The sequence below is a fragment of the Bison bison genome, unplaced genomic scaffold (genome assembly GCF_000754665.1).
Source record: "Bison bison bison isolate TAMUID 2011002044 unplaced genomic scaffold, Bison_UMD1.0 scf7180017864164, whole genome shotgun sequence".
Lineage (NCBI taxonomy): Eukaryota > Metazoa > Chordata > Mammalia > Artiodactyla > Bovidae > Bison > Bison bison.
In genome coordinates this window covers 2,425,510-2,450,071 of record NW_011494736.1, presented here as the reverse complement: position 1 = coordinate 2,450,071, position 24,562 = coordinate 2,425,510, and the positions used below count along the sequence as shown (strand labels likewise).

General features: G+C 36.1%; 1 protein-coding gene across 4 annotated transcripts in view; it reads right to left on the bottom strand.

Annotated features, from left to right (window-relative positions):
* Window positions 1-24,562, bottom strand: part of NAALADL2 (N-acetylated alpha-linked acidic dipeptidase-like 2) — a 1,240,647-nt gene that overhangs the window by 603,359 nt on the left and 612,726 nt on the right. For all 4 annotated transcript variants that reach the window (XR_825426.1, XM_010841638.1, XM_010841637.1 and 1 more), the window contains exon 5: window positions 6,154-6,304. Coding sequence is in view for 3 of the 4 variants with exons in the window: in XM_010841638.1 (XP_010839940.1) it covers window positions 6,154-6,304 (151 nt within the window). In the remaining variant the exon portion in view is untranslated. The remainder of the gene's footprint in view (window positions 1-6,153; window positions 6,305-24,562) is intronic.

The window sequence follows — 24,562 nt, the reverse complement described above, 5'->3', positions numbered from 1 at the left end:
AATGGAAACAGTGACAGACTTTATTTTTTTTTTTTTGGGGGGGGGTCCAAAATCATTGCAGATGGTGACTGCAGCCATGAAATTAAAAGACACTTGTTCCTTGGAAGAAAAGCTATAACCAATGTAGACAGCATATTAAAAAGCAGAGACATTACTTGGCTAACAAAGATCTGTGTAGTCAAACTAGCATTTTTCCAGTAGTCATGCATGGATGTGAGAGTTGGACTGTAAAGAAAGCTGAGCACCAAAGAATTGATGCCTTTGAACTGTGGTGTTGGAGAAGACTCTTGAGAGTCCCTTGGACAGCAAGGAGATCCAACCAGTCAATCCTAAGGGAAATCAGTCCTGAATATTCATTGGAGGGACTGATGATAAAGCTGAAACTCCAATACTTTGGCCACCTGATGTGAAGAACCAACTCATTGGAATAGACTCTGATGCTGAAAAAGATTGAAAGTGGGAAGAGAAAGTTATGACAGAGGATGAGATGGTTGGATGGCATCACCGACTCAATGCAAATGCATTTGAGTAAATTCTAGGAGTTGGTCATGGACAGGGAAGCCTGGCATGCTGTAGTCCATGGGGTCGCAAAGAGTCAGACACGACTGAGCAACTGAACTGAACTGAAGAGCACCAAGATACAAAAGAAAGTATTTTTGATCTTAAAGGGAAAATTTTAGAGCAAGACAATAATAGTAGGGGACTTTAACCCCCTACCTACCTCAATGAATATATTATCCAGACCAAAAAAAAAAAGTCAATGTGAAAACATTAAATTTAAATAATACATTAGATAAGATGAACTTAATAGATATACAGCATTCCATCCAAAAGCAAAAGAATACACATTCTTCTTAAGTACACATGGAACATTTTCTCGGATAGATCACATGTTGGGTCACAAACTGCATTTCAATAAACCGAAGAAAAACTTCCTCCAACTGTAATGGTATAAAGGAGTCTTTGAAAAAAGCAAAAAAAAAAAAAAAATCTAGAGGCAAATGCAAATAGAAATACAACATACCAAAATCTATGGAATTCAACAAAAAATTGTTCTAAAAGGGAAGTTCATAATAATTCAGGCTTCCATCAAGAAACAACTACAAAAATACCAAATTAACAATCTAACTTTATACCTAAAGGAACTAGAAAAAGAATAAATGAAGCCCACAATTAACAGAAAGAAGAGAATAATAAAGATCAGACAGAAGTAAATCAAAGAGAGACAAAAAATAAAGTGGGAAAGATCAATGAGACTAAGAGCTGGTGATTAGAAAAGATAAAATCTACAAATCTTTAGCTAGACTAACCAAAAAAAAAAAGAGAGAGAGAGAAAGAAAAGAAAGAGGATAAATAAATAAAATTAAAAAATGAAAGAGAAGTTATAAATGTAACCACATAAATTTGAAGGATAAAATGAGACCACTACCAATAATTAAATACCAACAGTTTGACAACCATGGATAAATTCCTAGAAACAAAAAATCTTCCAAGAAGGAAAAATAAAGAAACAGGAAATCTGAACAGAAGTTACCAAGAAGGAGACTGAGACACAAATTAGAAAATCTCACAACAAACAAAAGCTGAGGCCCAGAGAGATGGCTTCTTTGGCAAACTCTATAAAACACTCCAAGAAGATTTAATACTTATTCTTCTCTCAATATTAACACAAAATATTCAAAGATGACTTAATACTTTTCTTCCAAAAATTGAGGAGGAGGAAAACATTCCAAAGCATTTACAAGGCCAATATTTCCCTAATATTAAAACCAGCCAAGGACACCACAAAAATGAAACATGCATGCCACTATCTTCAATATCTACAGATACAAAAATCTTCAACAAATTATTAGCAAGTCAAATCCAACAAAACATTAAAAATATGTACATCTTGATCAAGTGGGATTTATTCCAGGGAAGCAAGGGTGATTCAACATCTACAGAAAACCCATGTAATACATCACGTTAACAAAATGAAGAATCAGAATTATAAGATCATCTCAACAGATGCAGAAAAAGCATTTGACAAAATACAACACTCTTTTAACTGCTAATAAAGTGGGTATAGAGAGAATATACCTCAAATAGTAAAGGCCATGTATGGCAAATACACAGCTAATAACACACTCACTGATGAAAAATTAAAAGAGTTTTTCCCCTAAAATCAGGAACAGGGATGCCCACTCTTGCCACTTTTATTCAACATAGTACTGAAAGTACTAGCTACAGCAATTAAGCAAGAAAAGAAATAAAATTCTCTCAAATCTGAACTGAAAAAGAAAACTGTCTTATAATATAATGAAATATAATGTCATCTGCAGATGACATTGTATTATACATAGAAAATCCTAAATACCCTACCAGAAAGATGTGAGAATTAAAAACTAAATTCACTAAAGTTACATGTTACAAAATCAATATACAGAAAGCTGTGACATTTCTATACATTAATAATGAACTATCAGAAACAGAATTAAGAAAACAATCTTTTACAATTCAGTTCAGTTCAGACGCTCAGTTGTGTCCAACTCTTTATAACGCCATGGACTGCAGCACGCCAGGCCTCCCTGTCCATCACCAACTCCCAGAGCTTACTCAAACTCATGTCCATCGAGTCAGTGATGCCATCTAACAACTCATCCTCTGTCGTCCCCTTCCCCTCTGGCTTTCAATCTTTCCTAGCATCAGAGTCTATTCTAATGAGTCAGTTCTTCGCATCAGGTGGCCAAAGTATTGGAGCTTCAGCTTCAGCATCAGTCCTTCTAATGAATATTCAGGACTGATTTCCTTTAGAATGGACTGGTTGGATCTCCTTGTTGTCCAAGGGACTCTCAAGAGTCTTCTCCAACACCACAGTTCAAAAGCATCAATTCTTTGGTGCTCAGATTTCTTTATAGTCCAACTCTCATATCCATAAATGACTGCTGGAAAAACCATAGCTCTGACTAGATGGACTTTTTTGGCAAAGTAATGTCTCTGCTTTTTAATATGCTGTCTAGGTTGGTTATAGTTTTTCTTCCAAGGAGCAAGCATCCTTTAATTTCATGGCTGCAGTTACCATCTGCAGTGATTTTGGAGCCCAAAATAATAAAATCACTCACTGTTTCCATTGTTTCCCCATCTATTTGCCATGATATGATGGAAACAGATGCCATGATGTTGGTTTTCTGAACGCTGAGTTTTAAGCCAACTTTTTCACTCTCCTCTTTCACTTTCACCAAGAAGCTCTTTAGTTCTTCTTCGCTTTCTGCCATAAGGGTGGTGTCACCTGCATATCTGATGTTATTGATATTTCTCCTGGCAATTTTGATTCCAGCTTGTGCTTCATCCAGCCCCATATTTTGCATGATGTACTCTGCATATAATTTAAATAGCAGGGAAAAAATATACAGCCTTGATGTACTCCTTTCCCAATCTGGAACCATTTACAATTACAATTTACATCAAAATAATAAAATACTTAGGGAATAAATTTAGCCAAGTACATGAAGGATTTGTACACTGAAAACTGTAAGACGTTGATGAAATAAGAAGACATAAATTAACGAAAAAATATTCTGTGTTCATAGATTGGAAAAATTAATATTATTAAGATGCCCATACTATGCAAAGCAATCTGCATATTCAATGCAATTTATATCAAAATTCCAATGTCCTATCTCACAGAAATAGAACAAACAATTCTAAAACTTCTATGAAAACGCACAAAAAAAACCTGAATAGACAAAACAAACTTGAGGAAGAAGTAAAAATTGGAGATATCATATGTGCTGATTTCAAGCTATACTACCAAGTGATGGCAATCAAAACAGTATGATACTGACATAAAACCACACACACAGGTCAATGGAACAGAACTGAGATCTCAGAAATAAACCCATCCATATATGGACAATTGATTTACAACAAAGGATCAAAGAACAAACAACGGGCTAATTATAGTTTCTGTGACAGAGTGGGTAAAACTGAACATTCACCAGCAGAAGAATCTTACACCACATATAAAAATTAACTCAAAATGCATTAAGAACTTGTATATATAACCTAAACCATAAAATTCTTCAGAGAAAATATTGGCAGTAAACTCACTAACCTCAGTCATTTTATTATTATGTCTTTTGTTGATCTGCTCCAAAAGCAAAAGGAACCAAAAATAAAAATAAACAAAAGGGACCATATTGAACTAAAAAGGTACTGGACATGAAAGAAACCATCATCAAAATGAAAAGGCAACCCACTGAATGGAGATTTTTGCAAATCATATAACTGATAAGGGGTTAATATCCAAAATATATAAATGACCCATGCAACACAACAATACAGAAAACAAACAACTCAAATCAAAAATGGCCAGAGAGTCTAAATATTTGCATACATTATTTGCAACATTGTTTTGAGTTGAAGTTATTTCAAATTAAAAATTATTTTAAAAAATCATGCTGAGATTCTCAAGACAATGGCCAGCACTTTGCTAGAGATGACTGAATTCTACATTTATTAAATGACCTAAGTCAAAAATATATAAATAGTAACTGTTGACAGTGAGGCAATTTACCAGCTTAAGCAAAGTATTCATCAGCATCTGCTTTTCAGTAGCGCTGTAGAACAGTGCCTTGCAGCAGAGTTAGCTGCTACATGCAACCTCCTGATACTGAGGCAGTACAACCCAAGGCAATCAGAGCATTTGCAAATGAGAGGGCTTAACTGACATTTTTGGTGAGGTCTGAGAATTGTAGATGGATATCTATTAATTTTAACTTGAAAATTGCAAGAATGAGAGTGAACTGTACAAACTACAGAACAGTGAGTTCCCAGAGAAAATTCTTACATGGATTATTAAAGGGGTGTTTTAGTAGACAAAGTAGTACTTAACAAACCCAACAAAATTCATAAAATTATAATTCATATTTGATTTAATTTACTTCCTTCTTGGAGAAAGTTATTAATTGGTAAAGTTAATTATATACAAAGGGAAGTTAGACTTAAGAAAGATGCTTTTAGTCTTTTGTTATATCTTGTGGAAAACAAAGAAAATATTGATGGGACACATGGATAATTACATGAATTTTTTATTAGCTTAATTCCTGACTGAAGCATCACAGTTAATGGGTTAGTATTACCCTGGAAGGAGGTTCAAAGAGCTTTTCCTCTGCCAAGCTTGTGCATACAGAATATTTGTCAATGACACATTAGACAGAAGTTCAATGATGCAGTGAGCACCTGCCAAAATCACAGTTGTTTCTCTTTGCCACATGACCCCCACTGTAATAAACACAGCTTGCTGGGAAAGAAAAGGATGTTTGATGCAAAATAGCCACGTCTATGCTGCCAAGTGGCTGGACAAACAAATGAGAGCCCTTCTTTTAGGGAGCCAGAGAATTTAATCATGTCAACTCTAGTCCTATCCAGCATTATTTCCCATAGCTTCAGGGCTTCCCTGAGAGCTCAGTTCGTAAAGAATCCAGCTGCAATGCAGGAGACCCCAGCGATTCCTGGGCTGGGAAGATCCGCTGGAGAAGGGATAGACTACCCACTCCAGTATTCTTGGGCTTCCCTTGTGGCTCAGCTGGTAAAGAATTCACCTGCAATGCGGGAGACCTGGGTTCAATCCCTGGGTTGGGAAGATCCTCTGGAGAAAGGAAAGGCTACCCACTCCAGCAGGTATTTTGGCTTGGAGAATTCCATGAACAAAGAATCAGACACAACTGAGCAACTTTCACTTTCATTTTTCACAGACACCTAACTTGAGCATGTGTAGCCCTAGACTCTGGGCTTCAAGTTATGACAATAACTCCAAAATCATAGATATTTCATGCTTCTAGGTAGATGCATGTGTTTTCCACCTATATGGAGTACTTGTCCCACATGGTGTTAATTTATTTTATCAGTCCATCAATGACACTTAAAATGTTTTCTCTCTGTTTACTATACTGTAAACAGTGTAGTATTGAGACAAAAATCTATTACAGACTTTTTCAAGTTTTATTCTGGGGCATTATATAATTTTGAGAACATAAAACATTTATTTTTTGAAATATGGAATGGTAAGAATTCTTCAACTTTATTATTTTTTAATTACTTTAGGTAACATGTACTTATAAATTGCAACCTTATAATGCTTACAAGAATAATAAGGATTAATAGTAAACTTACCAATACTTGGATAACCGGGTGTAGAAGGGTCTCCTCCTGGATTCAGTGATACCATGAAGGTATTATAGCTAAGATTTGCAGTCTTTGGTAAATCACAAGGATCAATATATAGAAGAACACCTCCAAATCCAGTTTTTTCCAATAAGGAAAGCTAAAAGAAGAGAACAAATTTTAAAAAATATTTTCATATGCATTATTAGTTCATATACTGCCACTTTATAAAGTCACTACAATTAGATGACTCTCTTTACTACTTTTATTTTCTTGTAAAATAGGCACATTTCAGATGTCCTCATTATCAAATCTCAGACAGAGTTATCCTACTGGCTTCTTCCTTTTTCCTCTATTCAACAATATTCAAGCTGCATTCCTATAATGTTTATATTTTATTCCAGTGACTGTATTTAGAATTTCTTCACTTTTCAGTTGTCCACATACATCTAGAAGTTTTCACTTCTGTGAGAGCAACAAAAGATCTACCACGGACAAAGTTCCATTGCAAAAGGAGAACTGTTCTGACTGCTATCGTGTCCTTCCTGAGAGCAGAAGACACCTACAGGACCTTGATATATTTCCTCTAGGACTGAGCCTGTCATACGAGTTGCTAAAATGTTGAAATACTTTCACACTGGCAAACAGCCACTTCCCTGATCCTCCTGAGAGCTTCCACTGTACTAGTCATTCTGGTCTCTGCCCTGGATGTTCCAGCCAGCTGTCTAAGACAGAGCAACTAATAGGCATATACAGAACCAAATGAGGTGCCTTCTTCTGAATGGTCAGGTCCTGTTCTGTCTCTATCATTAAATACTTTGAAAATAGCCCGATTACCTCATATGAACATATTTCACTCAAAGGTTCCTCTCTGTTCTTCTTTACTAATAGAAAAGTAATAGGCAGATGAACTTGTCATTCCAGGTTCTCTTGTTTTAACTTGTTAAACTATATTTTTAGGGCAAAGAACTTATTAATCTTTGCATGACTACCATGATTTATACAGTAATGATCATGATTTGCAAGACATGTTTATTTCCCACTAAAGAGGAAAAGTAATTAGGGGGGACTAGGGAATAATGACTGGTGATAGAAGCAAGGTCCAATGCTGTAAAGAGCAATATTGCATAGGAACCTGGAATGTCAGGTCCATGAATCAAGGCAAATTGGAAGTGGTCAAACAAGAGATGGCAAGAGTGAATGTCGATATTCTAGCAATCAATGAACTCAAATGGACTGGAATGGGTGAATTTAACTCAGATGACCATTATATCTACTACTACAGGCAGGAATCCCTCAGAAGAAATGGAGTAGCCATCATGGTCAACAAGAGTCTGTAATGCAGTACTTGGATGCAATCTCAAAAATGACAGAATGATCTCTGTTCGTTTCCAAGGCAAACCATTCAATATCACAGTAATCCAAGTCTATGCCCCAACCAGTAACGCTGAATAAGCTGAATTTGAAGTTATATGAAGACCTACAAGACCTTTTAGAACTAACTCCCAAAAAAGATGTCCTTTTCATTATAGGGGACTGGAATGCAAAAGTAAGAAGTCAAGAAACACCTGGAGTAACAGGGAAATTTGGCCTTGGAATACGGAATAAAGCAGGGCAAAGACAGAGTTTTGCCAAGAAAATGCACTGGTCATAGCAAACACCCTCTTCCAACAACACAAGAGAAGACTACACATGGACATCATCAGATGGTCAACACTGAGATTATATTGATTATGTTCTTTGCAGCCAAAGATGGAGAAGCTCTATACAGTCAACAAAAACAAGACCAGGAGCTGACTGTGGCTCAGATCATGAACTCCTTATTGCCAAATTCAGACTGAAATTGAAGAAAGTAGGGAAAACCACTAGACCATTCAGGTATGACCTAAATCCCTTATGATTATACAGTGGAAGTGAGAAATAGATTTAAGGGCCTAGATCTGATAGATAGAGTGCCTGATGAACTATGGAATGAGGTTCGTGACATTGTATAGGAGACAGGGATAGAGACTATCCCCATGGAAAAGAAATGCAAAAAAGCAAAATGGCTGTCTGGGGAGGCCTTACAAATAGCTGTGAAAAGAAGAGAAGCGAAAAGAAAATGAGAAAAGGAAAGATATAAGCATCTGAATGCAGAATTGAAAAGAATGGCAAGAAGAGATAAGAAAGCCTTCTTCAGTGATCAATGCAAAGAAATAGAGGAAAACAACAGAATGGGAAAGACTAGAGATCTCTTCAAGAAAATTAGAGATACCAAGGGAACATTTCATGCAAAGATGGGCTCGATAAAGGACAGAAATGGTATGGACCTAATGAAGCAGAAGATATTAAGAAAAGGTGGCAAGAATACACAGAAGAACTGTACAAAAAGATCTTCACAACCCAGATAATCATGATGGTGTGATCACTGACCTAGAGCCAGACATCCTGGAATATGAAGTCAAGTGGGCCTTAGAAAGCATCACTATGAACAAAGCTAGTGGAGATGATGGAATTCCAGTGAAGCTATTTCAAATCCTGAAAGATGATGCTGTGAAAGTGCTGCACTCAATATGCCAGCAAATTTGGAAAACTCAGAAGTGGCCACAGGACTGGAAAAGGTCAGTTTTCATTCCCATGCCAAAGAAAGGCAATGCCAAAGAATGCTCAAACTATCACACAATTGCAATCATTTCACACAGTAGTAAAGTAATGCTCAAAAGTCTCCAAGCCAGGCTTTAGCAATACGTGAACTGTGAACTTCCAGATGTTCAAGCTGGTTTTAGAAAAGGAAGAGGAACCAGAGATCAAATTGCCAACATCTGCTGGATCATGGAAAACGCAAAAGAGTTCCAGAAAAACATCTATTTCTGCTTTATTGACTGCCAAAGCCTTTGACTGTGTGGATTACAACAAACTGTGGAAAATTTGACAGAGATGGGAATACCAGACCACCTGACCTGCCTCTTGAGAAATCTGTATGCAGGTCAGGAAGCAACAGTTAGAACTGGACATGAAACAACAGACTGATTCCAAATAGGAAATGGAGTATGTCAAGGGTGTATATTGTCATCCTGCTTATTTAACTTATATGCAGAGTACATCATGAGAAACACTGGACTGGGAGAAGCACAAGCTGGAATCAAGATTGCCAGGAGAAATATCAATAACCTCAGATATGCAGATGACAACACCCTTATGGCAGAAAGTGAAGAGGAACTCAAAAGCCTCTTGATGAAAGTGAAAGTGGAGAGTGAAAAAGTTGGCTTAAAGCTCAACATTCAGAAAAGGAGGATCATGGCATGCGGTTCCCATCACTTCATGGGAAATAGATGGGGAAACAGTGGAAACAGTGTCAGACTTTATATTTTGGGGCTCCAAAATCACTGCAGATGGTGATTGCAGCCATGAAATTAAAAGACACTTACTCCTTGGAAGGAAAGTTATGTCCAACCTAAATAGCATATTCAAAACCAGAGACATTACTTTGTCTACAAAGGTCTGTCTAGTCAAGGCTATGGTTTTTCCTGTGGTCATGTATGGATGTGAGAGTTGGACTGTGAAGAAAGCTGAGTGCCGAAGAATTGATGCTTTTGAACTGTGGTGTTGGAGAAGACTCTTGAGAGTCCCTTGGACTGCAAGGAGATCCAACCAGTCCATTCTGAAGGAGATTAACCCTGGGATTTCTTTGGAAGGAATGATGCTAAAGCTGAAACTCCAGTACTTTGGCCACCTCATGCGAAGAGTTGACTCATTGGAAAAGACTCTCATGCTGGGAGGGATTGGGGGCAGGAGGAGAAGGGGATGACAGAGGATGAGATGGCTGGATGGCATCACTGACTCGATGGACGTGAGTCTGAGTGAACTCCGGGAGTTGGTGATGGACAGTGAGGCCTGGCATGCTGCAATTCATGGAGTCGCAAAGAGTCGGACACGACTGAACGACTGAACTGAACTGAGGGAATAATGGAAACTATGACTAAGTCATACTGAGTGTAGACAGTTGCTGCTTATTGTGTGACTCTAATTAACACCTATGTTTCACTTCCCATTTACTGCTTCTTTTGTTTATTGAGTTTTACAGTGGACTAAGCAAGGCTTCCCAGGTGGCTCAGTAGTAAAATAAATAAATAAAAATTGCAGTCCATGCGGTCGCGAAGAGTTGGACATGACTGAGCAACTTCACTTTCACTTTTCACTTTCATGCATTGGAGAAGGAAATGGCAACCCACTCCAGTGTTCTTGCCTGGAGAATCCTGGGGACAGGGGAGCCTGGTGGGCTTCTGTCTGTGGGGTCGCACAGAGTTGGACACAACTGAAGCAAATTATCAGCAGCAGCAGCAGGCAATGCAGGAGACATAGGAGATGTGGGTTCTATCCCTGGATCAGGAATATCCCCTGGAGAAGGGAATGGCAACGCACTCCAGTATTCTTGCTTGGAAAACCCCATGGATAGAGGGTTCCGGTAGGTTATAGTCCATGGAGTTGCAAAGAATCAGACATGACTGAATATGCATGCAAGCAAGGCATCAATTGGGTCTCAAACTGGACTACACCAGGAGGGTAGGAATCATGCTTGTCTTTTGTATGACTGTCTATACACCTTGTATATAGCAGGCACATAGTAGGCATTTAAGACATTAAATAAAGAACAAATGACACACATGCTGATGTGGCATAACAACCACATAAAGCAAAGAGAGCTCTGAGAAAATATTTGGGATGTACTTCAATTAGAAAAGTAAAACATACGAATATAGTAGAATTTTAACTACATATAGGAAATAACATGTAGAAAAATAAATGATGCTTGATGTAAGTATGCTACATTGATTGCATCTTTCCAACTCCTTTAAAAACATTCTGTATTTTTCCATTTTTAAACAAATAATGAACACGAATGAATTTTTATAATAAGGATAAAAACCTAACACTGAGAACCAAAGCTAAGTATAGTTGACTCACGTGTATACTTCCTATAAGAAACTAATATGATCACACTTCTGTTTTTTCCCACCAATGTTTTACCGAAAATGGGTAAAGGATTCAGGGAGAGAGGAAGAATGAGAGAGAGAACAAAAGAAAAAATATATGTGAATAAGAGGGCCAGATTTAACATTGACTCTTCAAATGCTCAGATTGAAGTCCTTAGGGAAGGCTGCTAATGTTTAGATGCTGAAATTACTATTCTCTAAAAGAATAGTCAATGAAACGATTTTAAATGTTCTGCTTACTACAGGAGAAAATATGAAGAAAAAACAAAATGAATGTTTCTAGAAAGCAATTTTTAAAAATACTAGAAATTACTTACTTATTATTTATTATTATTTAAAGCAAATAGTGACCATTAGTGAGAAAGAGATGCACATCAACAAAACAAAACAAAACAAAAAGTCAAAAAGCAATTCCATTATCTTACATGTCAAGTGGCAGCAAATATTAACATGCTGATGTTTCTAGATACCTTTATTAGGGCTTATGCACATTCACACATATATTTACAAAACACCTATAAAAACATTAATCTGCAATATGTCTTTTTCACTTAGTATATACTAAACATGTGTCCATGTTGATAAGTACACTTATGTATCACTTTAATAGATATATACTATATATGAGTGATATAAGTAATATATAAAAACTCCATCAAATATTAGTAACCAACTCCTGATTATTGATCACATTATTTTAAAAATGATATTACAAACTTCCTTATAGCTGTATCATTGCATAAATACCTGTTTTAATGAAATATATTTTCACATGTAGATTCTCGAGGTCAAGGTACTCCTGTTTTTATGATTTTTAAAATAAACTAGTTTCCTTCCAGAAAAGCTATTAAAAGTTATTTTCTTACCAATAGTATATGTGAGCATTTGTTGCCTATCATTATCACCAACACTGAATATTCTTACTTTTCCAAAGATATTTGTCAATACGGCCAAAATTTAGTCCTCCAAAATTTTTTCATCATTAATGAAGTTAAATGGATATTTGTTTGTGATTTTGTTTAATGTTATCTTTCCTCCTGAAAAATTACCTGCTTGTGAAAAACTATTTTCACAATTCCTAGGCCATTTATCCATTTATAACTACTTAATAAGTGTCATTGTCATACAGGTAACTGGTATCATTGGATTATGGAGGTAATGAGGACAATGTCTTTGCTCTTAGGAAGCTGAGTTTACCAGTGGAATGATGGATAGTTTTCACTTTGAGTTATTGCTGTTGAGTCACTGAGTTGTGTCCAAATCTTCATGACCCCATGGACTACAGCATGCCAGGCATCCCTGTCCTCCACTATCTCCCAGAGTTTGCTCCAATTCATGTCCATTGAGTCTATGATCCCATCAACCATCTCATTCTGTGTCACCCCCTTCTCCTCCTGCCTTCAATCTTTCCCAGCATCAGGGTCTTTTCTAATGAGTCAGCTCTTTGCATCAGATGGCCAAAGGACTGGAGCTTCAGCTTCAGCATCAGTCCTTCCAGTGAATATTCAGGACTGATTTCCTTTAGGATTGACTGGTTGGATCTTCTTGCTGTCCAAATGATGCTCAAGAGTCTTCTCCAACACCAAAATTTGAGAGCATCAATTCTTTGGCACTCAGCCTTCTTTACGTTGCGCCTCTCACATCTGTACATGACTACTGGATAAAACCATAGCTTTGACATAACAGACCTTTGTAGGCAGAGTAATGTCTCTGCTTTTTAATACATAGTCCAGGTTTGTATAGGTTTCCTTCAAAGGAGCAAGTGTCTTAATTTCATGCTTGCAGTCACTGTCTGCAGTGATTTTGGAGCCCAAGAAAATAAAGTCTGCCTCTGTTTCCATTGTTTCCCCATCTATTTGCCATGAAGTGATTAGTCCAGATGCCATGATCTTAGTTTTTTAAATGTTGAGTTTTAAGCCAGCTTTTTCAGTCTCCTCTTTCACTTTCATCAGGAGGCTCTTTAGTTTCATTAGAGTGGTATCATCTGCATATCTGAAGTTTTGATAGTTCTTCTGGAAATCTTGATTCCAGGTTGTGATTCATTCAGCCCACAATTCTGCCAGATGTACTCTGCATATGTTAGGTGACAACAAGCAAGGTGACAATGTACAGCCTTGTCATGCTCCTTTCACAGTTTTGAACCAGTCAGGTGTTCCATATCCAGTTCTAACTTGTTTCTTGATTTGTATACAGGTTTCTTGGGAGACAGATAAGGTGGTCTGGTATTCACATCTCTTGAAGAATTTTCTACCATTTGTGGTAATCCACACAAAGTGAAAAAAGGGAAAGTGAAGTCGCTCAGTCGTGTCCGATTCTTTATGACCCCATGGATTGTAGCCTACTACACTCCTCTGTCCATGGGATTTTTCAGGCAAGAGCACTGGAGTGGGTTGCCATTTCCTTCTTCAGGGGATCTTCCCAACCCAGGGATCAAACCTGGGTCTCCCACATTGTAGGCAGACACTTTACTGTCTGAGCCACCAGCGAATCCACACAAAGGCTTTAGCATTTAGTATTTAGTCAATGAAGCAGAAGCACATGTTTTTCTGGAATTCCCTTGCTTTTTCCTATTATCCAATGGATGTTGGCAATTCAATCTCTAGTTCCTCTGCCTTTTCTAAACCCAGCTTGTATATGTGGAAGTTCTCAATGTATGTACTGCTGAAGCCTAGCTTGAAGGATTTTGAAAATAACCTTACTAGCATGTGAAATGAGTGCAATTTTATGGTAGTCTGAACATTATTTGGCACTGCCCCTCTTTGGGATTGGGATGGAAACTGACCTTTTCCAGTCCTGGAAAAGTGGCCACTGCTGAATTTTCCAAATATGCTAACATAATGAGTGCAGCATTTTAATAGCATTTCACTTTGACTCTAACTCTAATTAACTGGCAAGGAATGAACAGCAGGAAAAGAATGTGAGGATAGACTCAGCATCAGTGGAAAGTGATTCTATGAGAGATCACTGTTTTGGACAAAGAAAGGGAATAATGATCCACAGTATTTTTTTTTTTTTTTCAATCTGCTTTAGTGGAATACCAAATATGTTCAAAAATCTGTTCTAAAAAGATGCTGATGATAATAATTTAATCTTTATGAAACAGTGCTTAAGTTTATTTTAGTCAAAAATCACATGGAAGAGTTACATGTTTTTCTTTTCTGATTATATTAGGTAGTATGTTGAGATCCCTTTTATAAAGAATATATATCATGATATACTTCTATACCTCATGGCCAATTATGAAGCAAAGTGGTTTATTGGAAACCTATCTTTGGTTAGAGTTGATTACCTCCCTACACCCTTGAAGAGACAGTTTTATATATGAACCAACCTCCTCTTCCTGTCCTCTGCATACAATAGTTGGACCTGAAGTGGACACCTCTTCGATTTTGTCAAATCTGGTTTCTGACTCTACCCCTCACTGGCCATCATAGAGCTCTTAAATAATTAATTTAATTCAATGACAATTTTAGAGAGGGTCTATTGCTGGATTTCCAATAACACTGACAACCGAAGAAACTGTTTACATTATATCAAATTTTAAAAATGTTCCTTTGCATTGTTAGCATTACATTTTGAACCTGATAACATGGAGGTTGCCTAAAATGCTCAAAATATCTCCCATTTTGGTGAGATTATATTTTTAACAACACATTCAAAGAATGCCAATGACAAAAAGATGAAACCAGCTGTCACTGTGCTGTTTGATGGCAGACTGTCCCTTGGTGCACAGGTGAAAGTCATTAGCTCTGCATAGTCCCTCTCATAGCTTGAGACCTAGACTGATGATTATACTGGAGGTCTGATACCTGACGAGATAGGGCGAGTGTCAAGCCAAGATTCTTGACATTAAACTTCAACTGTCTTTTGCTTCTCTTTCTCAAGTATATATCTGATAAGCTTGGGGTCCTTAGTTCTTGTAAACTAAGACAACATTTGACATAAATAGGGCCAACTGGAACTTAGAAAGGAGAAAGCAAAAATGAGTCAGGCAGAGGGTGTTAGGCCTGAGTATTGTATGGTAACCAAGAAGCAGGTCACAGCCTCTGGCTAATGTGGTGCATTGACCCACAAGGCTATGTCACCTTGGAGGGGCACCATTTTCTAATTAATACAAATCACCATATAAGCAAATAGCTTCTCTATTCAGAACTAATTGTAAGACATGTACAAACTAGTTATTTTTAGAATGTAGAAATCATGAACCTTGCCAAGGAAACTGACAGCTAAAAAGGAGGAGGAAGTCGATGAAAATAGAGATGAAAACAGGCAAGAGAGAAAATGGCACACACAGACCTCATGTCCAGCTGTGTGCCTTTCACTTGGACTGGATGAGATTTCCTCCCTTTCTCTGAGGGTGCTTCTGTTATTTGCCAATAAACCAATTCATAACTAAGACAAGTGAAAATGCATGAGACTGGGACACAGTACTGGATTTTGTTACCAACTCTAACACTAATAGCTATGTGACAACTCATAATTTTTCCAGCATTGGTTTCACCATCCATAAAATGCAAGAACTGAACAATATTATCCTCAAACATTCATTATTTCTTAATTTAAAAAAGCAAGTAGTCTTATTCTATGATTTTCAAAATGTTTATGGAGACATTTATTGTACTTTTAAATATGTTGTCATGTATGAAACTTGCTTTCAAACTATTGGTTGAGAATACCTTCTCCAAAGAGAAAACATTTTCTAAAAGTAATAAAGACGTGTGAGGTAGTTTTTACGATTGATTCTAATATATATTATAAATATTTTAATTTCACATTAAACTTCTATTAGATATGGAATATAAGGAAAATCAAAATACTTAGAATCTATATATTGAAACTCTAAGTTACTGAATTGATTCATTCTTCATTCAAAGTACTAATTTAAATTGTGTACTAATTTAAATAGTACACTGTGAAATGTTAATTTCGTCTTTTAAAAATTATTTCTGACTGAGTCCCTTCACTGTTCACCTGAAGCTATTACAATAGTGTTAATTGCCTATACCCCAATACAAAATGAAACATTAAAAAAAAAAAAAAAACTATATCACAGTGTTTACACTCAAAAAGATATATATGACAATTGCAATAAATCACACAGGATTAAATGAAGACAACTTCAATGAAGCTATTAATACTCTGTTTAAATTGGAAATACTTCTACTCTAATAAGTACTTCAACCAATATTTTATTTTCAGGAGACAAGTTACATATTACATAAATTTACAGATTATGTTTATTCAAAATGTCCACAGCCTCCAAATCACAAGCTTCCCACTTCCTTGTGTTCAACTGAAAGAACCACTAAGTGCTAAGCCAACACAATTCTTAGCCAAGTTTCCATGGGTGCTAAAATATCAACATGCCTGAGGTAGCTGAGATAGATGCTAGAGTAGAATTGAGAAGTGACCCTTTGTAACTCTGAGACATTTTCCTTTTTCTGTACAGAGTCAGCCAACTTCCTTCAAGCTATGTCACAGCTTCACATCATCTGAAGCATTATAATGCCCCAAGTCTCCAAGGTGAAATTTCATTAGTATTATTTTTTCATCCTCAGTAATTAAAAATGATCTGATGGAAAATTTTGGTAGCACTACGTTTTGACCTGCTTTAAGACAGTAACCTCATAGCTTCATTTTGTATCTCTAGTCCTTGATATAGTGCCTGGTAACTATTGATATTTCTATTGTTGAGTTATTGAATAAATTAGTATATCTATCAATGAATGAATGAATGAAAGAAAAACATAGGGCATAGAGGTATAAATGTATTAAATGAATGTTATTTTGCTCTATGGTTTCCACCCACTGGCTGGAAAACTTATGCCATAAATTTTGCTATGGCATCTTATATATGTCCATTAGAATGTGAGTATAAGTATTAAGCCATCTTTTTTCTGAAATTAAAAGAAGACTCAACAAAATATGTTATCCTTTTATACTTCTGTAAAATACATATTAAAATTGGTCTATTTTGTTTAATTTTGTTTTGTATTGTTTTGCTATGTAACAGTAGCAATAAGGAGTGGAGTATAGCCCCCAGGGATTTAAATGTATGAATTTGTCTTATTGGCAGTGTCTTAGAGATAAAATGTCTTTGACCAAGAAATATGATCTCACATTCCTCACTGTGAATCATGTTAGTACACTTCTCCTTGTGTAATATATAAAGCTCTCTGTTGCAAAATTACCCACTTTGAAATAAATGGCACTACAAATCTGTGGGCAGGACACAACAATCTTACCGAACAAACCTTACAAAAGGCAAAGCTCCTTGGGAATCACTCGCTCAGGGGTCATAGTCTAGAACCTAAAAACAGTCCAATAGTATTATATTCCCATTGCCTTGGACAGACAGCATACGGGACCAGGATGGCTACATGGTATTCAGATATTCAGGAAAGAATCATTCAAAGAAAATCACAGCCAGAGACAGTAAAGAAACAGGACTCTGATCTGATTCGTACCACTTAACTTCTGTACTTATTGACATCTACTCCTACTTTCCATCAAAACCCCTTTTCTATTTCAGGAGGAGGATGCTGTTGCTATTGTCATTTAGAAAATACCCTCCTTCACAGTGTCCATCGAGGGAATACTGGCTGAATTCTGCAGCTAGACTCTAATCCATTTACAGATGTTGTTAAATTGTCAACTCACCCTTTTGAACCCACTGAATGTCAGCTGTGCTCTTTATTTTCACTGGTCACAATGCAGGAGATCTCTGAACTACCACCTGGTATCAAGAACCAAAGGAGGAAGCTTACGGTTTTCTTTGTACTTTAACCTCTTCAAAATACTGGTTCACTATTAGAACCATTCCTCTGGCCTCCACAGCTATAAAAGTTTCTTGAGCCTTCGTGTAGAAAAGAGCAAGGGTAACAAAGGAGACAAATTTGGTTTTACAGATAAAATTAAGATCTGTTATGTGGTGTCCCCGTAAGATTTGTAAGTTTAAGTTCTAACCCCCAGCACACCTCAGAGTGTGACTACATTTGAAAATAGAAACTTTAAAGAGGCAACAAAGGTTAAATGAGGTCATATGGGTGGGCTCTACTCCAATATGACTAATGTCCTTACAAGAAGAGGGAAAGACATTAGAGGTCTATGTGCAGAGAGTGAAAAAAACAAAACAAAAGACATGGGGACACAGCAAGAAAGTGGCAATCAGCAAGCCAAGAAGTGAGGCCTCAGGAGAGACTGAACCTGTCAACACCTTCATCTTAAATTGTCAGCTTCCAGAACTGTGAGAAAATAAATTTGTGTTTAGGCCATGCAGGCTGGAGTATTTCGTTATAGCAGCCCTGGCAAATTAATACTCTCACATGAGATAAATATCTGCCAAACTTTATATATAGATTCTGGAAAATCATGTAATTAGAATCTAGGTTCTGAGTGTAGGTCTTCTTAGGCCAAATCATCAAGTACTAATTAAATTGTGCACCTACTATAAGCCAGATACTGTCTCACAAGATATTTTCTGATTTCTATTCAAAGCATCTGATATATCATTTCAATTCCCATTATTGTGAAAGTTTGATTCAGGAAGGTGAAGAGCTTGACCTGGGGTCACAGGTAATACGTGGTAAAGTGTGTGTGTGTGTTAGTCACTCAGTCTTGTCTGACTCTTTGTGACCCTGTGGACACTAACCCACCAGGCTCCTCTGTCCATGGAATACTCCCGGTAGACATAGTGGAGTGGTTAACCATTCCCTTCTCCAGGGGATCTTCCTCATTCAGGAATCAAATCCAGGTGTCCGGCATTGCAGGCAGATTATTTACCATCTGAGCCACTAGGGAAGCCCAATAAGCGGTAATTCCAAGGATCAAACTAGAGTTTTCCAAATTCAAGTCTAGCAATCTATCCATTAAAGCATACATTTTCTATTATATATCCATCCTTTACAAAGACAAACGGATTGGCCAAAGGGTAAACTTATTAAACACATCAGATGCTTCTTACATGATATGCTTTCTGAGAAGTACTAAAATCAATACTGCATGAATTATATGCCTATTTGTTTAGATTGCTAAGAAGACCTGGATTTTTACAATGTGCATAGTGGGGATTCATATATATTAAAACAATAAAATGTGGATATTTTACACTAAAGATTCATGGCTACTATAACATAAGAATAAACTTTTAAAAACCATGAACTAACATTACTTAGCCCATTCTTACTCATTAAGTTAAATAGTTCTGGAATATGTGAAAAATAAAAACACTAAACACAGGTGTTCATTTCTTAAGCATATATTTTGACTTCAGGGCTCAGATTTTATGTTATTCTTTCTTCTTGAAACTCTTTTCCCCTATTAATAGATCTGTTATTTGGTCCTTTAATTATGTATTGTATTGTTAGGATGCATTTAAAGAGATTCATAAGATTCCTGTTTGCTTTGTCAAAAGTATTTCAGAAATAAGCTCATCTTTTTTTTTCTTAAGACAATTATGGTGAGGAATATTTGCTGTAATCAGATGAGTACATCCAAGGCATAATCACAGCATTTATTTCTGATTTCTCTTAACACTGTTACTTGGATTTCAAATTGCTTTACTTGATGTATCCAAAGTTACCTAAATAATTCTAGTAAGATTAATAAGAAGCAATGATCTCCTTTTGCAAGGAAAAAAAACCCTGAAGCTATTCAGAAAGTGAAGCCTGTTGTCAGAGTTCTAAAAAGCATTCTCAACTTTTATCATTACATTACAGAAGAGGGAAAGAAGGAAGGAAGTAGGGAAGGAAAGAAGAAAGGGAGAAAGGTAGAGATGGAGGCAAGATGTCCTATTTTATAAAGTATTCTCATGCATAATTATTTATTGCACTTTAAAGCTCCGTGTGGTGCAGTCAGTGAGGTTGCAGAGTCAGATACAACTAGGAACTCAACAACAACAAACATCTCATTTGGTCTGTGGAATAATTTTTATCTCACAAATGAAGTATTCATGAGATAAAGATTATATCAAGATCACATAGTTAATTCTCAGATTTCAGACTAAAGGAATGTGTGCTCATAATTTATTTTCCTGTGTTTCTCCCATTAAATCATATTGCTTTCAAATAAGGAAAAAAGTGTGCCTCTGCATTTTTTTGTTTGTTTGTTTGTTTAAAGGTCATATTACATTATTTGATAGCCATTGCAGTGTACTGCAAGGAAGAAGTCTGATTTATTTTTTTTTTAATTTTTAAAAATATGATGTTATTTTCCCAACTATAGCTTCAAAATTTTGAAGAGAATGCTATAATTTATTTTCCCCCTCCTCATTTTTCCTATCCATGGTAGATCCACATCTGTAGTATGGATCCATTAATCCAGGTTCTAGGTTGAAAATACAGTGGTAGAGTGGAGATTAGCAAGGTTGCAGGTTACGAATACAATGATAGTGTGAGGACCAGCAAGTATTAACCTAAATTGTCTTATTTTTAGAGAGAAGAATTTGAGATTGAAAGAGGAAACACAGTGGCTGGGATCTTTTCCTCTGTATAGGTGGTTCATGAATGCTACATATCGTGTGAAGGTTTTTTTTTCTTTTCTTTTTCAAGGGAATGATAAGAAAGAAGAGAATGTGGAGAATGAACCAGGTGGATAGTTGAGGAAATGTAATCTCTTTGCTTTTTTTTTTTTTTTTTTTTTTTTTTTTTTTTTTTTTCAAGGGAATGATAAGGAAGAAAAAAAGGTGGAGAATGAACCAGGTGGATAATTGAGGAACTGTAATTTTGCTTCACCCTTGGAAAAAAAGCTATGACAAACCTAGACAGCATATTAAAAAACAGAGACATTACGTTGCTGACAGAGGTCCATATAGCCAAAGCTATGATTTTTCCAGTAATCATGTATGGATGTGAGAGTTGGACCATAAAGAAAACTGAGCACTGAAGAATTGATGCTTTTGAACTGTGGTGTTGGAGAAGACTCTTGAGAGTCCTTTGGACTGCAAGGAGATCAAACCAGTCAATCCTAAAGGAAATAAGTCCTAATATTCATTGGAAGGACTGATGCTGAAGCTAAAGCTCCAACACCTTGGCCACCTGATGACTCACTGGAAAAGTCCCTGATACTTGGAAAGATTGAAGGCAGGAGAATGGGATGACATAGAATGAGATGGTTGGATGGCATCACTGACTCGATGAACGTGAGTTTGAGCAAGCTTTGGAGTTGGTGATGGACAGGGGAGCCTGGTGTGCTGGCGTCTATGGAGTCACAGAGTCAGACACAACTGAGTGACTGACCTCAATTTCTTTGCAATTGTCTGCTGTTAGGGAATGGTATTGGGGTATAAACAAAAGCAAACTCGTTAATCTGGAAAAATATTTTTCTTGATGTAAAATGATGAAATTTTATGAATTCATTTCCAAAAGTAAACATTTAAGTAATTTTAAAATCCTCTTTCATTGCCATTCACTTATTAGCAGGCTGTTTGCTATTTGTTGTATGTTAGATTGTAGGAACCATGAATAAAAAAATTCTAAAACAAAATGATTCAAAAATATTTTTTTCCAAACTTCATTAGGCCTTTAACATTTGTATAATCTCATTATTTGAAATATTAGCTTGTATCTTTAAAAATTAGGATATGATTATTATATTTTCCTTACCTATGAAGGAAACATTATTTTTGTTATCCTATTATTTTTTCTCAATTAAAAAAAAAGAAGTCTACTTCACAGAAATGATTTCTTAACCCTTCCTGAAATTAATTCATTTACTTATATAAAACCCGACATTTCAGCCAGGCACAGAATTTGTAATCAGATGCAAACATCTGAGGGATGTTCTTATTTCAGGACAAACTGAGGGATTACAGATACATAGAGTCTTTGTACCTTATATATTTTTAAGAAGCAAATCTGATGCATATGTCTTGCAGAGAACTTAATCACAATAGAAATAACTTCCATATTATTCTTTCTCACGTCACTAATTAGAAAGATTTATAGTTGCCTGGAAAGAATCAGAGTGCATGTCTCTTGTCCGTGCAGTTTATAGATTATCATTTGCTGTCTCTGCAGTCCTGTCTGGCAGAAATTGACAATGACTTCTTACAGTGCAAACCCATCAGGGGTCACAGACACAGTTTCTGTTTCCCTGACCCTGCAAAGGCTTTTGATTTTCTTGAGAATCACTTTCACTTTTAAGTAAATAAAAAATTATCTGTATGTCATTCAGATTTCAGATATTTTTAAAATATGCAAGATGTCGAAGCAGAATCTGACTCTGAGTTACCTTTTGATAACTGTAATACCTGTTAAATCAATCTGCTACATTTTTCATTACCTTATATGATATATATTATTGTGACTGAGGTCACTATTGCAAACTTCCCTCACTTTTTTTCTCTTGCTTTCAGTAATATATTAAGACAAAATGATGGGAAGGAACATGTTGAGTTTAATGCCTGAGTGCATGGAAAAACATATGATACTATGGATGTACTGCTTCTGTTTAGCTCCACTGTGATGTACAACATTATTATACCACTAAACCAAAAAGACAAAACAGAAACAAGTGTGGAAAACTGGAAGAGGAAAACACATTATTGCAACTGTCCTTATGGTTCATGGCTTCTTTCCACACAGTTCATTATTCTCTCATGACAGAACACTTGTCTATATAGAAATATATATCCCATATGAAAATACCTACTTTTTATTGAAGTGATAGTTAAGCAAAAGTAATTTTTAAGCCATCAAATCTACTTTCCTAGGCATTTCTAGAATCTTTAGAAGCCATTGTGTACATCAAATAGGAGTAAATAATTACTTTACTTTGTTTTCTCTTTTAATTGAATAAGTTTTGCTCATGTTGTAACAGGTTTATTTAAAAGTGAAAGTAATTTGCTATAGAACAGCAGGTTTTATAAATGGAAACTTCTACAATAGAACATTGCGAGGTGTTTAAATATTAACCAGACATATTGCTCACTCTCTGCACTAAATTTCAGAAACTTAATACAAATTAAGTACATATTTTATTGCTGGATCTTGCTTACCAGTGCTAAGAAATCCACAATGTTCAATTCTAATTAAAAATGAAATTGAATTGCAATTCCCTGGAAACAAGGCCTGATCAGATTCAATAAGCTTTACTTAATTTATTTCAGAAACAAAATAATTGAATTGTTCATATGCAAAGAAAAAAGTGCTTGCATTGTTACTGAAATGCATGCTTCCAAGTCTTTTGCAATTGTATTATATTTTCTAATGTTCACAGTGATTACATATCTCGTATGTATGTTTCAAGATATTTAAGGATACAAGAATATATCACATACCTTTATTATTCACATCTGGAGAAATATCAATAACCTCAGATATGCAGATGGCACCACCCTTACGGCAGATAGCGAAAAGGAACTGAATAGCCTCTTGATGAAAGTGAAAGAGGAGAGTGAAAAAGCTGGCTTAAAACTCTACATTCAAGAAACTAAGATCATGGCATCTGGTCCCATTACTTCATGGCAAATAGGTTCGGGAAACAATGGGAATAGTTTCAGATTTTATTTTCTTGGGCTCCAAAATCACTGCAGATGGTGACTGCAGCCATAAAATTGAAAGATGCTTGCTCCTTGGAAGAAAAGCTATGACCAACCTAGACAGCATATTAAAAAGCAGAGACATTACTTTGCCAACAAAGTCCATCTAGTCAAAGCTATGGTTTTTCCTGTGGTCACATCTGAATGTGAGAGTTGGACCATAAAAAAAGCTGAGTGCCGAAAAACTGATGCCTTTGAACTGTGGTAACTGGAGACTCTTGAGAGTCCCTTGGACTGCAAGGAGATCCAACCAGTTGATTCTAAAGGAAATAAGTACTGAATATTTATTGGTAGGACTGATGCTCAAGCTGAAACTCCAGTACTTTGGACATTTGATGCAAAGAACTGACTTATTGGAAGAGGCCCTGATGCTGGGAAAGACTGAAGGCAGGAGAAGGGGATGACAGAAGATGATGGTTGGATGGCATCAGTCACTCAATGGACATGAGTTTGAACAAGCTCTGGGAGATGGTGATGGACAAGGGAGGCTTGGCATGCTGCAGTGTACTGGGTCACAAAGAGTCGGACATGACTGAGCAACTGCACTGAACTGACTGAGGGATGCAGCCTAAATTATATACCTCATTTTTTTTTTTTTAATTTTCAAAGCAATATAAAGAAAACTATTATTTTTCATAATACTTCTTAAATTGGATTACTATTTTTTAGAAAGAATTTTCCCAAATGCTTAACTCATGTTATTGGTCACAACTACTTTGTGAGATTTTTGAAATTACTCTCATCATCATTCTTATTTGCATTTGGTCTTTATTTCTTCAACTTTAGAAAATTGTCTCAGTGAGGTGTGATTTTTCCTGTGATTCTATAGGTTGTAATAGTGAAAATAGAAACAATGATTTTAACTAGTAGGAAAACTGAAAAAAAAAAAAAAAAAGAACTGAACATG